Source organism: Pelobates fuscus, chromosome 9 (genome assembly GCF_036172605.1).
Source record: "Pelobates fuscus isolate aPelFus1 chromosome 9, aPelFus1.pri, whole genome shotgun sequence".
Lineage (NCBI taxonomy): Eukaryota > Metazoa > Chordata > Amphibia > Anura > Pelobatidae > Pelobates > Pelobates fuscus.
The window spans coordinates 55,137,380-55,151,386 of record NC_086325.1 but is presented as its reverse complement, the minus strand read 5'-3'; the positions used below and the strand labels follow the sequence as shown (position 1 = coordinate 55,151,386).

Sequence of the window (14,007 nt, the reverse complement as noted above, 5' to 3'; positions counted from 1 at the left end):
CTAGCCCCATTTCCACCCTACTTATCGACCGCCGCTAGACGCGCTCTTTAGTTACACCTCCGTCTGCTCCCCTCGTAACCACGACAACCCCCGCCATCTCCCTCCTCCTCCGACGTCACCCCCTCCCTTCCCATCACATCGCCTGTAGTGGAAAGGACCCTCCCCTTTCCTCTCTCCTCCTGGCTGGCTCGCGCTCTCGTCCGCCGCCCCATTGGCCGTCGTGCAAGCCAGTCTGCCGCTGACGTCAGGGAGGGCGGGGCCCGGAGCGGCAGTCAGGTTAGGCTGCGCCGAGCCGTTTGTGAATGGGCATGCTCCGAGCTGCGGCCTCCGTCACGTGACCGGGTTTTTTAATGTTTACATTCGAGGCGGTTCAGGGGTTTTCTTGTCGCCTGGCGGGGCCCGTTTCGGTTTCATTTCCCGCGAGGAGGAGGTGGTGGAGGCGAGGAGCAGGACAAGGAGGAGGAGTGGCGGGCAGCTGGGCCTCATGCTGGGCTCCTACCCGTGACAAGGGAGACAGAGGCCCGGGCGGGGGGGGCAGTCCGATCCACCGCCTGAGAGCGAGGCAGCATCGCGCCCAGCGACATGGAGGAGCTGGTGGTGGAGGTGCGGGGCTCCAACGGGGCTTTCTACAAGGTAAGGCCTGCCCTGCGAGCGGGGGGTCTGCCGCCACGGGGGCCGAGCGCGGAGTGCAGGCCCCGAGCTGTGTCCGGGCCTGGGTGCGGATAATGACTTGCAAAGCTCCCCTCCCTCCATTCATAGGCTATCCCTCCCCTCACCCTGCACCCACTGCCTGCCAGGGGAGCACCCACTGCATGCCGGGGGAGGACATCCCTGCCTGCCAGGGGAGCACCCACTGCCTGCCAGGGGAGCACCCACTGCATGCCGGGGGAGGACATCCCAGCCTGCCAGGGGAGCACCCACTGCCTGCCGGGGGAGAGCAGCATCCCAGCCTGCCAGGGGAGGACATCCCTCACAGAGCTCCCAACACTCTGCCCCTAGCCTGATTCTGGCCAATACCATTCCCCACCTGCCAGGGGAGGACATCCATCACAGAGCTCCCAACACTCTGCCCAGGCAGGCCTCCTGGCCAAGACCATTCCTCTGTCTGCTGTGCACATCACTGCCATTCCCCACCTGCCAGGGCAGTATCCACAGCCTGCCAGGGGAGGACATCCCTCACAGAGCTTCCACCACTCTGCCCAGGCAGGCCTCCCCTAGCCTGATCCTGGCCAAGACCATTCCCCACCTGCCAGGGCAGCACCCACAGCCTGCCAGGGGAGCATCCCAGCCTGCCAGGGGAGAGCAGCATCCACAGCCTGCCAGAGGAGGACATCCCTCACAGAGCTTCCACCACTCTGCCCAGGCAGGCCTCCCCCTAGTCTGATCCTTGCCAAGACCATTCCCCACCTGCCAGGGCAGCATCCCAGCCTGCCAGGGGAGGACATCCCTCACCGAGCTCACACCACTCTGCCCAGGCAGGCCTCCCCCTTAGCCTGATCCTGGCCAAGACCATTCCTCTGTCACTGCCATTCCCCACCTGCCAGGGCAGCATCTCCAGGCTGGCATGGCATGACATTGGCACTCCCAGCAGCATGATGCAGACCCTTTTTGTACTGTTATTTTATTGTGGACCCCACACTTAGCAGGCATCTCGTTATTATGTCTAACTTGTTTATGGAAGTAATGGCAAAAAGCCAGTATTAAGGTTCTTACCTAGACCTTGTAGTACTCCAGGTGCTGTGGTCTACAATAGTCATGATTACCATCCAGCACATTATCATGTCTGGGTTGTGCATCATCAGTGTCATGTTCCAATGTTAAAAGCATCCTCGGGCTGCAAACTGGTAGGTTTAATAACTGGTAATTAAAGGGAAAGATTGTTCAGTTTTGGGGTTTGTTTTTTGTTGTTGTTGTTGTGTGTCTTTGTGTTAGAATGTTTTCGTAATAATGTATCAAAATGTGCAGAACAAAAATATATTTTAGAGATGCCCTCATGCTTTCACATCTTTTGTTATCAAAAGGCACATCCCTCCCCTCAGCCAGGAAAAGGCTCCACCAATCAGGATCCGCTCATTTTGATCTATGGGGTCACAGTGTCTCAGCAGGAGTTTATGGAAACATTAATTTACTTTCAGCAACAATTCCGCTCATCGCATGGGATGAATGGAGCTGCTTTAAAAATACACTTCAGCCATACTGCAGTTCTATTTTGTGAACCAGGCTGATGGGCAGAGGAAAAGAATAAGTGCAGGATTATCGCTGCACCAAAAAATCTTGAAATATGCGAAGTTGGTATGGGCCTCAATATGACCCTTTAAAAAGGATCTGTCAATTCCCTGATTTTAGCAGAGCGAAATGGGTAACTGAAAGTTGGCTATTGGTTGTGCTAACACTATATTTAAAAAAAAAAATGAAACACAACACATTTTTTTTATTTTATTGTTTATATGCTCTGTCCAGCAACACTGGAGCATGCAAATTATTTAAGCTCTGTAAAGCTGGGCGCATGGGACATGCGCACACACACAACATTGGTGCAGAGAATCACTCACACTCCTGCTTTTATTAAAACCAATATGGATACTTCTTTCATGAGTAACAGTTTCTCAGAGATTGTGAATGCACCTCATAAGATACACCTAATTATTTTACTTGTTCGTTCACATAGTATGAACCTTGTTGATACATGAAGGTACCATATATGTTGAGGACCTTGGCTTAAAAGTTTGCACAGAGCCACTTGTTTTTTTGACTGATGGGAGTCCATTTGCTGAAGCAAATCGTTGAGTAAAAATGCAATGGAATGCAAAGGTAGGAATTAAGAGTAGAGGAGAGTTCAAAATAACCACAAGAAAGATAGTTACATATTATGAATATGAAGATAGCCAATAAACATGAGCTGCAATGGCTAATCCTAGCATTGAGACAGTTTGCTATTTTTTTTGCAAATTTCTTGTTAAATTTTTCATACTAAAATGTATTTTTAGTTTTTGCAAAAAGAAAATTATGTAGAATGGCCTATCTCTTCTGCGCCATGCCTTCAGCCTAAAAATACTTCCTTCTTGCTGAGTTCTGTACTGAGGTATACGATAAAATGATTTGCCCACTCTAATTGGACTAAGTTTTGTTCTGGACTCTTTACCAGATTTGGAGGTTCATTTTGAGTTGGACTGCAATCCGTCCGAATTAGGCCGATCAAGTGATTGAATCAATGATTGAATTCATGAGCTCAGAGTCAAAATGTACTGTAATCACAAACCAACTGAAGTGTGCAATTGCTTTGGGGGGTGTGCTTCTTGATTCCTCCCATGGTGCCTAAAGAGGGATTATTGATGGCTATGCAACAGTCACTGAATGTTGATTTTATTCACAGATCAGGGTTTGTGTAATAATATAAATTATTTATTTATATTTTTACTGCTCTTGGTTTTTCTTGCTATTGGATACTTGTTCTCACTCGATCTGTGAACCAATTGGTGGGGAAATGCTCCTATCTGTATTATGCAGTACACTGGACCTATTTTGCTCCCTTTGGTTTGCCTGATTTAGTTCCTGAACCAGGTTTTTGGTAATGATATTCTGCCTAGCTGAACCGACATTCTGCAAATTTGGCCAAATGTTCCTGCTGTGCATAAGTCTACTTTATCTCTGTCTGCAGAATTATTGTACTTTAACAATAGGTAAAAAAAAAAAAAAAAATTTAGATAGGTGAACTACATTTCTGTAAACATCAGATCCTTGAAACAAAAATTTAAAAATTTCAAGATTTCCTTTAAAAGGTACTCCAATAGAAATTATTTTTAGTAATTAAAAAAAATGGTAAAATAATTTTGTCAAATGCCATTGCCTGAATTAAACTATTACTAAAGTGCATCATTTTATTACTCAGTGTCCAAATAGAAAACAATTGTAGACAATTATCTAAACATCTTAAATTCAAGTGAAACCTTTGTTTGCTTTTTTGGAAATCCCAATTCTTCCTGATAATATCAAAGCATGCTGATAAATATGTAAAATCTATTAATGTGTTTTTGTTTCCTTCTTTCCTAGGCATTTGTTAAAGATGTACATGAGGATTCCATAACCGTTGCCTTCGAAAATAAGTAAGCACATTAAAATGTGATGACATCTATTTTTGTATTAGTGAGACTCCACTCCCCCCCTCACTTTTTCTTAAATATCTTAATTCTGGTTTATTGTGTGAACAATGTGTAGTTTTAAGGTAGTTGCACGCTGGATATTTATCAAATTTTAAAAACGGCTAATTAAAAAAGTTCATGTGAGATTTTATTTTTTTAATATTCAAGTATTCAGCTCTATAGTAAAGTTTTAAAAAGCTTGGAATTACCTTTTATTCCTCAATTTGCTGGATTGAGGTAGTTTTACAAGTTAAAAAAAACTGGACTTTGCTCTACATAGAATATTCCTAGAAACGAAAATGGTTCTGAAATACAAATAAGTATTTCTCTACAGTTTGTGTTGAACTGATTCATAATAATCTGTGAGGTGGCTTAACATTTGGCACTGTAGCTGTTGAGTATTGTCAGAGTATCGGAAAAATGTGAGCACCAACACCTGCAATTTTAAATGTTGGCCATCACTATTCCACTTGCTGTTGGGCCACTGTGTGATAAACTTGTGCTTGCAGTTGGCAGCCAGAGAGACAGATCCCATTCCATGATGTAAGGTTCCCGCCTCCTCCTAGTTCTAATAAGGACATCAATGAAAGCGATGAGGTAGAGGTAAGTACCCCATTCATTGTGGTAACGTTGTGCATGGAACCTTCATTCCTGTGATGTACTAAACTTTGAACACAATAATAGATAATAAACTCTTCTTCTTTTTTCATTTATTCTTTTTAGTTTTTGAGGGTGAAAGGCGAAGATGATTTCATGGTAGGTTGTGAGGAATGACAGTTTAATAAACAAAAGTATTTCCTTTTACAGATGAACCATGTTCCCAGCATAATTAAACTATTTTGTGCTTTATGTGTACTGCTTTTCTGTCTGACTCAAAAACATGTTCTCAATATTTGTACATTTTTATAAAAGGAAATTCTGCATTCTTTTAAAAGAACATAAAGTTGTGTATAAGTTACTTTTATGCATAGTGGACCGTTTCAGAATGGTGCACAATGATTTTAGAGTTGACCTTGCATGCTTTATGGCTGCTATAGGGTGCATGTGCAACAGCCAGGACAAAACACTCAGGTAGAAATATAATTTAATCTAAAAATTTGCTAGTAATTTAACTATGTGAAGGATAGCATATTAAAGGAGCACTATAGGGTCAGAAAAACAAATGTGTATTCCTGACCCTATAGTGTTTAAAAACACTATTTAGGTAGCCATCCCCACTTGACCCCTTTAAATCAGTTTAAAAACTTACTTTTATTTCAGCGCCCTGCCCTCAATCTGGGAAAGCATTGAATTGGCAGAGCTTGTCAATTCTGATGACCTCAGCCAAGGAAGTGAGGCGAGGGCAGAGCTATGCACCGTGCCGACCAAACAGCATCTCCTCATAAAGATGCATGGAATCAATGCATCTCTATGGGGAAAGTTCAGTGCCTCCTTGCAGGGTTCGGAGACACTGAACGTCAGTGCTTTATGTTGTGCAGCACTGACCCCGGAAGCACCTCTAGTGGCCGTCTGAGTGACAGCCACTGGAGGTGTCCCTAGGCAGCAATGTAAACACTGTCTTTTCATGTGTCTCTGAAAAGGCAGTGTTAACAGCAAAATGTCTGCTGGGTCATACTATACACACCAGAACTACGTTAAGCTGTAGTTGTTCTGGTGTTTATAGTGCCCCTTTAACCATTACTTTATACTGCAAATTTTATATTGGCTAAAAATGTATGCCAAGTAAAATGTACAATATGACTAATTTTAAACATCGATTAATTCTTACCTTTTTCAAGATGTTGACAGCCGTACTCCATAACAAAATTATATTTTTCCTGACATATGGTGGCAGTACAATAGGGATGTACTCTTTTTCCCTCGGGACAAGCATCTGAAATAAATGATTAACATAAAAGGCTCCTCCCCTTACCAGGTATAAGAGACACCATCAGCTCTAGGACCTCAGTTCTCTTTCTTGTTCCAACAGGAACGGACGGCATCTGGAATATGGATGGTGAGGCACATGGGTTGCAGGGGGATCCGGTCTGATAGCCTCCCGGGTGGAGAGCTGAATGGCCAGGAACACATCCTGCAGTCTTACGGAGCAGGTATGTAAGCCTGCTTTTATGCCACGTGCGGTCACCGGCTAAGCAGGGAGGCGGTCTCTTGTGACAGCAAATCACTGTCCGTGTGAGACGCATGCGCACAGCGGTGGAACGCATGCCCGGGTGGTTATGCGTTCCACCGGAGTTCCGACCGTGCTATCGCGCATGCGCGGTCTGAACTCCCCGAAATGGCGCCAGTTTCGAATGGATTTGCCTATTTATACTGTGCAGATCTTCCTGTCAGCATGGATGCTAGGCAGTGAAGATCTCCCGTGTCACCAGCCCCCCCACACGGGTCAGAGGTTTTAGAGGTTAGGTTTTTTTTTTTTAGGTTTCTAATCTTTTTATTTGTTTAAACTACTAATTTGGTTTATTTGATTGTGTATTGCAGATAGCTAAAGCAGCATTAGCCGGGGCTTCAGTGGTAAGAGCTCAGAATCTTTGGCTTAATTCTTTGGAAGAAGGTCTGGGTGATGACCAAGACAAAGACCTGTCCCTCCTGTTCCCAAATTTAAGGTTGTCTAATGAGTACCATATGGATATTGTCACAGAGGTTAATAAGCTTTCGGCTCGTGTCATGGGTTTGACATCTGTGGCCCGAAGGGCACTGTGGCTTAAGGCCTGAACAGCAGATACTGCATCAAAATCTCATTATGTGAACTTCCCTTGGAGAAGAAAAAATTGTTTGGTTCTCCTCTAGAAGCGTTAATCCGACAGATGTCGGAAACCAAGAAGGCCTTGCCTCAAGACAGAAAATATTCCAATTCCAGAAATTTCCAATTCAGACACCGTAGGGGGTTTCAAGAAAAAAACTGTTTTTTTTTTCGTCAACAAAGGAAAAATCCAAGATTTGACACACAAAATGACAATAAGGCATAAGGCTGACAGAAACAAACGTTTCTGACGCCATCAGAGTGGGCGGAAGGTTGCAAGGTTTTATTCACAGATGGAGGGAGACAACTGCAAATCCATGGATTTTAAATCTGGTGCAAAATGGATACCGAATAAAATTCTTAGATGTTCCAAGGCCAAGTTTTCTTGTCTCCTCCTACTCGTCGAAATTAAAAAACCAAGCCCTTTTTTCTGCCAATGTCTCCCTATTAAGAAAAGGTGTTGTAGAAAGGGTTCCAAATTCCCAAGTTTATCAAGGGGTGTACTCCCGTTTGTTCCTAGTACCAAAACCGGACATGTCTTTTCGTCCAATCTTAGATCTAAAAATCCTGAACAAGCTCATCCCTTACCAACACTTCAGAATGGAGACTTTAGCGTCTGTCACTCATATCCTTCGGAAAGGAGATTTCATGGCTACCTTGGATCTAAAGGATGCCTATCTGCATGTTCCTATGGATGTGAGCTCAAGAAAATACCTAAGGTTTGCTATAAGGAAAGGGAATACTATCCATCATTTCCAATTCAAAGCCCTTCCATTCGGGCTAGCTTCGGCACCCAGGATTTTTACAAAGGTCTTCACACCGTCACGGCTCTTTTAAGGTTGCACAGAATCACAGTAGTACCATACTTGGACGACTGGTTGATAAAGGCAGATTCAAGAAGCGCTCTAGAATCAGATGTGGCCTATACACTTGAAATCCTGGAAGAACATGGTTGGATTATAAACCTAGAAAAATCACACCTTACCCCTACAAGGTCTATCCTGTTTCTGTCTATCCTGTTACATTTTTCCCCCAGTAAGCCTAATCCCGAGAATTCTGCAAAAAGTGACATCAGATTAAGCTCGTCTTCTAGCCATAATGCCGTACTGGCCGAACCGCAGCTGGTTCTCGGTTTTGAGGAAAATGGCTTTAAAGTACTGGATTCTTGCAGTAACACCGGATCTTCTGGAAAACGAGGGGATTACGGTGGGAATTTTGAACATGTTCAAATTGACAGCTTGGCTGTTGCAAGGCTAATTCTGCATAATCAGGGTATTAAGAAAGAGAGGTTTCGATTACTATTAAGTTCTACCAGGATCTCTACCTCTTCTATATACTTGGAGATTTGACGAGATGTCTTCGCTGGTGCATTTCTAATCGTTGCATAAGATCTTCTACTGATACTATCCTTCATTTTTTTGCAAGATGGTCTTGATCAGGGTTTTAGTCTGTCTACCCTCAAAGTCCAAGTTTCTGCTCTGTCATTTTTTGGTAAAAAATTGGGCTTCTAATCCTCTCATTAGGAGATTTTTTTTAAAGCGGTAAGGCTTTTAAAGCCTCCTAAGAAAATCTGTTTTCCCTCTTGGGATTTGTCTTTGGTTTTGAAATCTCTGTGTACTCAGCCTTTTGAACCTTTGGAAAAAGCTTCGTTGAAGAATCTGTCCCTGAAGACCGTGTTTTTAGTGGCCATCACTTCAGCTAATAGGGGAACTCCAGGCCCTTTCTTCTTCTCCTGACTTTAGAAAATTTTATCCGGGGAAAGTGGTTATGTTCCCTAAACCTTCCTTTCTTCCTAAAGTCATCTCCTCCAAGGCTATCAACCTTCCTATTTTTTCTTCCTTCCTTTATTGGTCCGTCTAAGCCAGATTGGGAATTTGATTGGAACCTACTAGATGTGGGTAGGTCTCTGAAAATCTACTTAGTTCGCTCCTCTGCATATAGGATGACTGATCATCTATTGGTGAATTTCTTTGGAAAATTTAAAGGCAATGTTGCCTCCAAGGCCACTTTGGCAAGATGGCTGGTGGATGCTATAAAAATGGCTTATTCTTCCTCAAGCCTTCCTCTGCCTGCCTCCTTAAAAGCGCATTCTACTAGAGCCATGGCTGCCTCTTGGGCCGAAAAAGCGTGTGCCTCTCCGGAAGATATATGCAAAGCGGCTATCTGGTCTTCTTTCAACACTTTTTTTGTCAAACATTACAGACTAGATGTATTCTCTGCCTCTGACACTGATTTCGGGCAGAAGGTGTTACAAGCTGTTAATGCCTAAATTCCCGCCCTTAGTCTGGGATCTCGATATATCCCTATTGTACTGCCACCATATGTCAGGAAAAACTGCAATTTTTACTCACCGTAAATTCCTTTTTCCTTAATATGGTGGCAGCACAGCTTCCATCCCTTTTTGTATATATTCAATTTTGGTGTTCTATGGATCCACTGTGGTGTTCTTGGTACGTACTGAGGTCCTAGGGCTGATGGGGTCTCTTATACCTGGTAAGGGGAGGAGCTTTTTATGTTAATAACTTATTTCAGATGATTGTCCCGAGGGAAGAGTACATCCCTATTGTACTGCCACCATATTAAGGAAAAATGAATTTACGGTGAGTAAAAATTGCAGTTTTTATCTCTATTCATTCCCAGAAATCTACTTATTGTAAATACATGTTCTATGTCTAGGCTGTGAACTGGGTTTGAAAAAATGAATTGAGGATGCAAAATAAGACTTTTTCCATCCTTGTATTTGAATGCAAAACACGATTTACTCTGGAGAATTATTTTAGGATTCCAGTCACTGTTAATAAAGCTCTTTGTGCAGCTCCAACTGGAAGGACTGCATGTGTTTGTTTTTTGTTTGTTTTTTTTTTTTTTTCTCATGTATAAATGTTATATTTGGTAAATATTTTGATAAAATGCTACTTTTGCAGAATGTCTATGCTTTGTTACTCACGGACTTTCAAGATAAAGTTAGCTTTTTACTTGAACAAGCCGTTAGGTCCTCTCTCTTTATATTTTTATTTTTATTTTATTTTTTTACAAGCTAAAAACTAAGTGTCCCTCGGTGCTGGATCTGGCTCTGCCCACACTCCTCCCCTGCCAATGTCAGCCGGTGGGGGAGACCTAATGCGCACGCGCTGCAATTGCTGCTTGCGCATTAGACTTCCCCAAAGGAAAGCCTTATTCAATGATTTCCTATGGGGATTCCAGCAACGCTGGAGGTCCTCATGCATAGCGTGAGGACGTCCAGCGTCGTTTAAAACACTTTTCGTGTTTTAAGAACCCGGAAGCCCCTCTAGTAGCTGTCTGATAGACAGCCACTAGAGGAGGACTTAACCCTGCAAGGTAATTATTGCAGTTTATAAAAACTGCAATAATTACACCTGCAGGGTGATGAGAGTTTGCACCCAGACCACTCCAATGGGTAGAAGTAGTCTGGGTCCCTTTAAACCAGTTTTTGGAAGGTTCAAGGAATGTATGAAGTGACATGAAATTTCTTAACCTAGTTATATAACTAAAGGAATGTCCCTTGGGTACAATGAACACCAATGGTTTTATATTTAAATTCAGTATTTTATCTCTGCTGTGAACAGGGTAAAGGTTTAGGGAGGGGGGGAAATACGGAGGTTGAATAAGTAAGCTTGAAAGGGGATTAGAAGGTTGAGGAGAGAGGTTTGAGGAACTAAATAAATGTGGGGAGATGTAATGGGGGGTGTTCATGTTTTGTATAATGTCAGAGAGATGAGGAGAGTAAATAGAGGAACGTGATAAGTGAGGGGTGGTAAAATGAATGTGATTAAATGGACAAATTTAGTAGATGGGGAATAAAGAGGACAAATTTAGTAGATGGGGAATAAAGAGGACACCTTTGGAGAGGTATAATGTTGCAGTAATGATAGGTTCTGTGAGGATGTAGATGCAAAGAAAGAAGGCAGATGATATTTGGGGCTCGATAAGAAAGCTGGAGTGGAGAATAAAGGGGAGCTCTAAGCTCCATATCCACTACATCTTATTTTGGTGCCGGGTGTCCCCACTGTTAAAGGTAAAAACGGTTTTGAATACTTTGTCACTAAACTGGGTTCCACCTGTGATTTGAGTTTGTGCAAAATACACATCTTATTATAGTGGAAGTTCTCCTTCCACTTTACCGAGATCTGTTATAACCATCTTTGGAAAGAATGTATATGCTGAGAGCCTCAGCTGGTATTCTTAATACAAAGAATTCCTTACAAACTTAACAAAATTAATGTTACTAAAGCAAAAGGTGGTCGTTGGTTTTGGGGATATCTGTAAAGTAGATATGGACTGCGGGTGCCCTGGTAAGTGTCAAACCAATTGAAAATAATTTGACTCTTATCAGAGGACTCCTGTCACCGTTCTTGTTATTGTTTGCCATCTAATTCCGCAGTGCTTTACAATATTAAAAGGGAACAAGACCATAAAAAATGTTACAGGAACAATAAGCTAATGAGGACTGCTCAAATGAGCTTGCAATCTAGAGCAGGCAGTCATTATGCCGTAATGGTTCTGGTACTTAAAATTCCCCATTTCTCCATGAAGAAAATGCATATTTGAAGTTTTGCCATTAAGGTAAGAAAACATGGCTCTATCATATTTGGAGTATTTACAGGTTCTGCAAATACCTTCTAAGTGTCGTGTCATGTCTTCTTGATGTGTAGCAGCCCAGGGAGAAGCTAAAGGAATATAACCTTACTAGAAGGTTGCCCTCTGTTTGTAGTTCCTGGCGAAACATCTGCAAGGAGTCCACAATGTTATACTTTTTGCAAATGTGCAAGAGCACAAAACGGAATATAGAATTGACTGCAGATCCTTCATAGATTTTCTTGCACAATACGCGGGAAGATGCATTTTTCGCACAGCCAACGCTAGAAAAAACTGTTGGATAATGAGAAAATGGGGAGCTTCTGAGCTTGTTTTTTTTAAGCCTTGGTTTTTGCCCATCACAAAAGTTAGTTCCTAGTTTATCTTATGATACCGATTGATTGAGTTGGAATTTCAATGAAATATCAACGCCATCAACACTATTATTTCATGTTGAAGTTTACTATATGCAATATTCAAAAGTGGCATAGCTGCTGTAAGCCAAACGGTATTGTTTTTTACAAATCTTTAAAAGAAACACTAAGCATGCATATTCAATGCTCCTGCAAATTTTGTTGAACTCCTCATTGCCCATATATTGGTTCAGAAAAAGCTTAAGCAGCACACTGAAGAAAATTCACATCACTTCCTTGAATTATGAATCCCACCTATCTGCCTATGTAATAAATATGAAAAACCACGTTTTGTCTGTTGTATTTTTGTTTTACATTGTTCACCTCTAGAATATATAATATCTTATAGCCTCTAATGTGTTTTAGCTGAAGGACAAATCTGGAGTAAATTTAATAATTTTTCTGTATTGTGTACGTAAAGTATTAGAATCCCTTCAAAGTAATAACATATATTTAAAAATGGAGGCCGAACTTTGAAAGTGTGTGTGCATTGAATTATGGTTATTCAGTGTCATGGATTAACCCAGCCAATCGTTTAGCTTTAATCAATTTGATTTGGGGAATTAGTGAGCATAAAAGAGAGATTCGAAGCACCAAAAATGTATTATTTTAATAAAGCAGTTTTGGTGTATAGCTCACACCATTGCAGTGTCACTGCTAAACTGTCTTTCATTAGGAATTCTATCTCTCTTGTTTTTGTTTATGCTGTCCTAGCTTCACTTTTCTTTGACTCTCTTAGCGAACATGTAAAAATTTGTTTTATTTTCAATCAGATCATGGCAAAGTGTATTTCTTTTAGAGTTTATGTCCTGCTCTGTTAACTAAACTTTAATCACACACAAGAGACTCCTGCAGGCTTGAAACAGAGGAAGAAATAGGAAATTCTAAATTAAACACACTGTAAATTTACAGAAGGTGTTTAGGTAGGCTGAGTAAATAACAGGCAGGGAAGCTGTGCCTAGGACTTCATAAACAAAGTGACCTAACTTCTAAATTGTGGAGATTTGTGCAGTGAGACTAAAGGTGTTTTGGTACTTTTGAGTGTCTTTTTAATGCATGTACGAAGACACATGCGAATGCTACGTAATTGTTCAAGTCTATAGAGAAACACAATCACGAGCAGTACAGCAATTGTACTTTTGCTATTGACTTTAAATAAGGAATACAATAAAGTATGTTACTGGAAATGGCTATTGGCAACTTCCATTCATTTGTACAAGAGTTGCCTCGTTCATTATTTCATGTAAATAGAGAAACCAATTCTGCTCTCTTCCCCATATGCACATCAGTGTCAGAGTAAGATTTTTTTCTTTTTTTACATTTTTAATAAACTGTAGCATGCCTTTACTTCCCTACCATACTTAAATGGAACAAATTGGTTGAATAAAGATCGTAATTATCATGCAGACTAGAGACCCCATTGATTGGAGTGAGGCTATAAACATAACTTTAAGTTTGGTGGTTTTTAAAAGGATAATACACTAGTTCACTTAACGAATCCTTGCATTGATATTTTTATATTTTCCAACTTAGGAGTGATTTTTTTTTTTTGTTTTAAAGGTGTACTGTCTATTCTGGAAATTACACAAATGATTTAGAAATAACTTGTTAGCTTTGTGATGTGATGATTCTCTTTTACATTTTTATAAAAACACTTAGTCAATTACATTATGGTCAAGTTCAGATAAGGCAAATCCAGGACAAATACTGAAAAAGAGGAGGAGAAATAGAAATGTTTAATTTCTCGCTTTCTCTATGCAGATCACCAGGTGCAATGGATAGAGCACATGACAATGATTAACAACATGCAGGAGCCCAGTTGCAGGATAAAAAGTGTGAATTTCTACATTTCTTTTTTTTTTTTCACACTTTACAAATAATTTTTGGGTTTAATATAGGGATTAGTAAATATAGAAATATTAAGAATCATGGGAAGTGACATATGCCCTTGAAGTCCAGATTTGTTGGTTATTCTTCAAACTTTTTAAAGCTGCTGTGGTGTCATTGGAACATTTAATTAATGTAGGCTATTTTTTTCTGGGGACTGTACAGGATCCCTTATTAAAATTCATGAGAGCACTTTGGTACTTTAGCATGAGTTGTACAACTTTGTAGAATG

At 41.3% G+C, this 14,007-nt stretch overlaps 1 protein-coding gene across 2 annotated transcripts in view; it reads left to right on the top strand.

The window, feature by feature from the left end:
- Nucleotides 1–254: 254 nt before the first annotated feature.
- FMR1 (fragile X messenger ribonucleoprotein 1) overlaps nucleotides 255–14,007 on the top strand; it is a 29,858-nt gene continuing 16,105 nt past the window's right edge. The window contains exons 1-4 of one of the 2 annotated variants that reach the window (XM_063431979.1): nucleotides 255–633; nucleotides 4,051–4,103; nucleotides 4,649–4,742; nucleotides 4,863–4,895. In XM_063431979.1, the coding sequence (XP_063288049.1) occupies nucleotides 583–633; nucleotides 4,051–4,103; nucleotides 4,649–4,742; nucleotides 4,863–4,895 (231 nt within the window). In that variant the 5' untranslated portion in view covers nucleotides 255–582. The remainder of the gene's footprint in view (nucleotides 634–4,050; nucleotides 4,104–4,648; nucleotides 4,743–4,862; nucleotides 4,896–14,007) is intronic. The other variant, XM_063431980.1, reaches the window with a different exon arrangement.